The sequence below is a fragment of the Lontra canadensis genome, unplaced genomic scaffold (genome assembly GCF_010015895.1).
Source record: "Lontra canadensis isolate GAN:19392208 unplaced genomic scaffold, GSC_riverotter_1.0 scaffold35, whole genome shotgun sequence".
Taxonomy (NCBI): Eukaryota; Metazoa; Chordata; class Mammalia; order Carnivora; family Mustelidae; genus Lontra; species Lontra canadensis.
The window spans coordinates 3,992,635-3,998,419 of NW_022631029.1; the positions used below are offsets into that span (position 1 = coordinate 3,992,635).

The 5,785-nt window shown below is 54.0% G+C and overlaps 1 protein-coding gene across 2 annotated transcripts in view; it reads left to right on the plus strand.

Annotated features, from left to right (window-relative positions):
* MAU2 (MAU2 sister chromatid cohesion factor) overlaps positions 1–1,524 on the plus strand; it is a 24,800-nt gene extending 23,276 nt beyond the window's left edge. For both annotated transcript variants that reach the window (XM_032867771.1, XM_032867772.1), the window contains exons 18-19: positions 650–777; positions 1,146–1,524. In XM_032867771.1, coding sequence (XP_032723662.1) covers positions 650–777; positions 1,146–1,220 — 203 coding nt within the window. In that variant the 3' untranslated portion in view covers positions 1,221–1,524. The remainder of the gene's footprint in view (positions 1–649; positions 778–1,145) is intronic.
* The last annotated feature ends 4,261 nt before the right edge of the window (positions 1,525–5,785 follow it).

The window sequence follows — 5,785 nt, forward strand, 5'->3', positions numbered from 1 at the left end:
TTTTTTTTTTTTTTTTTTTTTTTTTTTTTTAGATTTTATTTATTTGAGAAAGAAATAGCATGAGCAGGGGGAGAGAGAGAAGCAGACTCCCTGCTAAGCAGGCAGCCCTGTGCGGGGCTGGATCCCAGTACCCTGGGATCATGACCTGAGTCGAAGGCAGATGCTTAACCGAGAGCCACCTAGGCGCCCCTAAAATCCAGAGTCTTGCCAAGGGCTCTGGGGAGAAGGCAGAGGGTGTGCAGTGGGGTTGTGGGCCCATGCAGTCTCTCTGCTTCCGGAGTGGGTATTGGACACTCTGCTCTGGTGAGTTCCTTTGTGCCTGGGGCTTGGCCAGGACCTCCCCAGGAGGGCCAGTGGCCACAGGGTGCAGCCCTGAGGCTCTCACTGCCCAGCCGACCCTTGTGTCACCCACACTGCTCACCCACCTCCAAGAATGTGACTCAGGAGCTCAGGAAGGCATGTGTGAGCGCTGTTGGCAGTGGGCTTTGCTGACCCTGAGACAGGCATGGCTCAGGGCAGGTGGCATTCCAGATATATAGGAACCCGCTGGCAGAGTGGGCTTTGACCTTAGGGCTCTACTCACGTCCAAGGGGAAGACGTGGGGCAGGGCAAGGTGGATCCACCCTATATGTGTGTGTCCCACCCTTAGACCTGAACAAGGCCTGTGGGAATGCCATGGACGCCCACGAAGCCGCCCAGATGCACCAGAACTTCTCCCAGCAACTGCTCCAGGACCACATTGAAGCCTGCAGTCTCCCTGAACACAACCTCATCACGGTATAGGACCTGGGTTTGGGGAGGTAAAATCGGGGTACTGGGTGACTCCTCAAAGCCTTGCAGCCTCCAGGGGGCACATTCCCTGAGAAGAGAAGTACACGCTTGGCAGTCATCTCCTTGCGTGTCTCCAGCAATCCCTAGCTCAGCTTAGACTCAGGGACCCCCTCGGATGGGGGAGGCGGCATCAGTCCCCAAATGGGTGATACACGGTGTTTCCTGGGGTCCCGCTGACTCAGGTGTGGAGGACAGAGGGCCCTGACTGGGCATTCAGCCCAAAGAGAGCAGCAGTCCAGAGCAGACACGCAGCCCGGCACAGCTCTGCTCCTTCCTAGAAAAGACCTCACCTGTGTGTTCTCTGCCCTCTGCAGTGGACGGATGGCCCACCCCCCGTGCAGTTCCAAGCTCAGAATGGACCCAATACGAGCCTGGCCAGCCTCCTGTGAGGCTCCTGGAGGGAGCTGCCCAGCTTCTCAGGGCCTCTGTGGGGCCCGGTGTGTCCCCTACTTCCATCCAGACGGCACTTGAGCTTTCCTTGGAGGTGTGCTGGAGTGGGTGTCCCCAGGCCTCTTTTCTGACTGTCTTCAGAGCTTCCAGGTCCCCAGGCAGTGTGCAGGGCTGATTCCGCCCTCCCAGGAAGGGCTGGTCAGCCACTCCCACCATGTAACAAGACCCCAGTGCTGAGGCTTGCAGGTGGGATGTTGGAGCCAACTTTCCAGAGCCATCCTTTAAAGTGGACTTGAATTGCCAGTTCTGCTTCCACGTCTGAGTCACGCCTTCAAGGGAGCGTGTCTGGGCGGGGAGTGGGGTGCCAGTTGCCAGGGTGGGTGGTACCGCTGGTGCGTTGCCACGTGACTTCCGTCGTCTGGGCCTCCATGCCTGGCTGGAGTGTTTCCTCTGCTCATAGCAGCTTCCAGAGCCCAGAGGCAAAATGCCAGTTTCTGCCCCAGAATGGGAGGGAAGAAGTGATGGCGCATGTCAGGGACAAAAATGCACATCCTACCATAACACTTTCCCAGCTTGCCTTTCTGTCCAGTGTCCCCCCCCATCTGACAGCCAGGGCCTCTGGTCCGAAATCCTGGGGAATCCAGGAACTCGGCTTCCAAAACATCTGCACCTTGACTGGAGTCCGTGTCCAGCCATGGAGGTGCACGTTCTTGTAGACACGGGTGTGTGCGTGTGTGTGTGGTGATTCACGGAGCTGGGGCGGGGGGCTGAGACTCCTGTTGGCGCCAGCTGCCTTCCCCCTTCAGCATCCATAATGCTGGGCAGGAAGCAGAGGAAAAGGGAGGGGACCCTCCTCAGCCCAACTCAGGGTGCCTGAACGAAGAAGGGGCTTGCTTCCTAGCAGCTCTGTGGCCTCCTCAGCAGAGGACATTCGCAGATACCTTGTCCCTCACGCTGCTCTCAGGAGGAAGGATGAGGAGACCTACCCGCCTTGGGTCTTGGGACAGCGTTGAAAGCTCTCCCTGAGCTGGACCCCAAGAGGCTCTGCCAGGCCCAGACAACCATGCTTGGTTCTATGTGCTCCTCTTGGATAGCTGAGGGAGTGCCCCCGTGGTGATGGGGGCATTGGGGGCAGTGGAGGTCACCACCTCCTCCAGCTTCCAGTGCCTGGGAGCATCCCCCCACAGAGGAGTGGTGAGTGGTCTTGCTAGTCAGGTGGCTTGTTAGTTTGCATCTTGTTATCCTTACACTGTGAGGGCTGCTTTTCAAAGCCTCAGTGTCTGACAGAAGGAACACTGGGATCACTCAGGTCAGCTGCTCAGGCCCTGAGGCCTGAGTGTGCCTTAGCCACAAGCAGGGCTGTCAGCAGACCTCCCTGCGCAGGGCCAGTGCCCTTCCCAGGCCAGCATCAGGCCACTGGGGGCCAGCGACAGGCATGCAAAGTGAGCTGCTGATTGGAGGCATGGGCTGGCCAGGGCTTGTCATAAGAGGACCCACCATCTGTGTGGCATCCTGGGTCACCCAGGAGAGCCTAGCACTGTCCCGTGCTGCTCAGGGCCACCTTCTTGGCTGACCCCACCCTCCCCGGGGCCTGTGAGGCCTACAGAGGAGGGTGTGACATGTGGCCACGAGATGCCCTGTCCTGTCTTCCTCCTCCGCTCAAGGGTATCCCCTAGGCCCTCCCCTCCACCCGCGGGACAGAGCCCCCCTCCCCTTGCCACAAGCTGCCCCTACTGGCCTAGACCCCGCACCGCCTGACCTCTCCAGACCCTCATTACTTCGATCACGCTGTGCATCATGTTTGTCTCTGCATATTTATTTAAGCCTTTCTTTGCTTCTAGGGCATTTTTTATGTAGAGCAGTTGAAATAAGAACCTCAAAACTTAACATCTGTCCCGATGTTAAAGTGCTTTTATCTATGTTCATGTAAAGTTAAGGATAAGTTTTTATGTTTACAGCTAAAAATTCAGTACTCGATATTTAATATTCACTCTAGCTTTATGGAAGCCAAACCGGATGTACATGCATTTTTGCATGTGCAAGCTTTGAACCTCCCCTTCCCCGTAGCATCTTCTGGTTACATAAAGCTGTCGTAAGTACCTTCCTGCAAGTCCAAATCGAGTGCCTCACAGTTTCTCACTCAGTCATCAGAATTTAAGACAGGCAGCAAGTGAGCCCCCAGGGAGACCTTACACAGTGTCATAACTAAGTGGTTAGGAAGACCAGATTAAAAACTCCAAGCCTTTCAGTGTACAGCAATGCAGGGGAGCAGCAGAAAGATCCCTGTTGGCAGGTAAATTACTGAAAGCTATTCTGACTCTCGTATGTTCCTCCCACCTCCTCTTGGGGTCCTCAGGGCCTGTAGGTTTGGGGGACTGGGCCGGGAGGCCCCAGGTTCGCTGGCACGCACGTGCACATCGCTGCCTCCCCCGTGCTGGGTGTTTGCAGTCATCCACGGGTGAAGCGAGGGTCCTCTCCCTGGGGTAAGCACTCCCCACCCTATTATCGGGAACACTGGCAAGGAAATCAGAAAAGGGCTGCCTGGTGCAGTGGGTAAATTTGTTGATTGCATTGTTTCTGTTTCGTTAAGGGTTTTTAATAAGTATGTTTGGCATATTGTCTTTTAATGGGTTTGTAATATCTTATGGTTTTAGCAGCCTGTAACTTCAGCTGGTGCTTTTAATCAGGAAAAAAATTTTGTAAATACAAAACATTGTTTAAAAGACATAACCATAGAACATAGATTCCCGTTTGTGGATTTCTTTTCCTATATATTCAAAGTAAAATAATTTGTAGGAGCCATCACTCGCTTTGTCTTTGTCGCGTTGTCCCTTGTGTGCACCACTCCAGAGACCGCTCTTGCCCTCTTCCCGGGGCAGTGGGGGGCCGCTTGGTGAGTGGGCATCAGGGGGTTCTGCAGACCAACAGAGCCCAGCCCCCAGACTGGAGGACCTGGTGGAAACCTGAGTCCTCTCCTCTACTGATGATGTTCCTCCAGAACAGCCTCGCCTGGAGGAGAGTGGACCCCTAGGACCTCAAACATTTGGCCCACAGCTGCCTGTTGCTGGCCCTTACCCCAGACACGCTTGCTCACCTAGTGTCCTATTTCCTGTGTTCCTAGAAAACACATCAGCCAGCCTCCATGTGCGTAGGGTGGTTTGGTTTTTGTGGGCTTTTTTTTTTTTTTTTAATTTTTATTTTCTTTTTGACGTGAAAGTCACATAAAATTAACCATTTAATGCGTACAGTTCAATGGCACTAAATACCTCCACCGTGTACAACCAACACGTGTCTAGTTTCAGCATATTTTCATCAGCTCAAAAGGAAACCCTGTCCCCATTAACTGTCAGTTCCACTCCCCTTCTCTCCAACCCCTGGCAGCCTCTAATCTGCTCTCTGGCTCTGATTTGCCAGTTCTGGACATGTCATAAATGGGATCATACGCGTGGCCTTTCAGGTCTGGCTTCTCTCACTCGACATGACTTGAAGGTTCACCGACCTAGCATGAATCAGAATTTCATTCCCGAAAGCTGAATAATACTACACTGTGTAGACGGACCAGCTTGCTTACGGATTCATCCACTGGTGGGCGTTTGGGTTGCTGCTTCCTTTTAACTGTTGTGAGTAGTGCTGCTGTTGGGAATGTACCCCTACACATTTTTTAAACGTGTTTTCAATTCTCTTGGGTTGTGCCTTGTTTTTAACGTGCAGAGATGGTGCCTGGCTGCCACCCACCCTTTGTCAAGGCCCTTGTGTTGCTCTCATCACTGTGCCCCTCACGACACCAACGTGCTCTCAACTGCTGACTAATAGGGGCGTGTCTGAGCTCTCCTTTGGGCCATGCTCCTGAGGCAGAACCACTGGCCACTGGGTGTATCAGGGATTCCACAGGCCCTGCCAGGAAGAACTTCCCCTAACAGTGATCCCACCCCTGCCCTATACCCAACAACCCAGCCATAAATGGCTTCGTCATGGGGTGGACTGCCTGCCCTATTGGTATTGGTATGGACATCGTTCTTCCCACCTTAAGTTTCACAGCCTTTCTGCAAGAATCACATCCTGAGCCTACCCAACCAGAGCACAGCCACAAATCCACCATGTGACAAGCCACTCACCAGCAGGCATGTGGCCACCAGCTGGGATCACGTGTGGCTAGTAAGCCAGTCCGGAGATGGCCACTGTTTGACAGGAAGTAGGCTCATTTGGGTGCTGCAGAACAATGCCCTGGTTGAGTAAATCAGCAGTTCCAGAAAACTTTCCACGAATTGCCAAATCTTAATGAACAAAGAGTGGGTGTTGGAGTCCTAGGTTTTGGGGAATGTCTCGGGTAAAGCCGAGCAGATTCCTTTCAGCAGGACTGGTCAGCACAAATGGACGCAGTATGGAGAAGCTCTGCGGGTGTGCAGGACACACTCAGGAAGTGGACGACGAACACGGGAAGTAGTCACAGGATGGAGGAGGACAGGAGTGGGCCTTGTAGACGCCAGTGGGTGGCCAGGGCAGCTGGCCCAAGCACTGAGTAGCTGTCCTTCACACACACACCCCCCCCATCCTCAGAAATCCT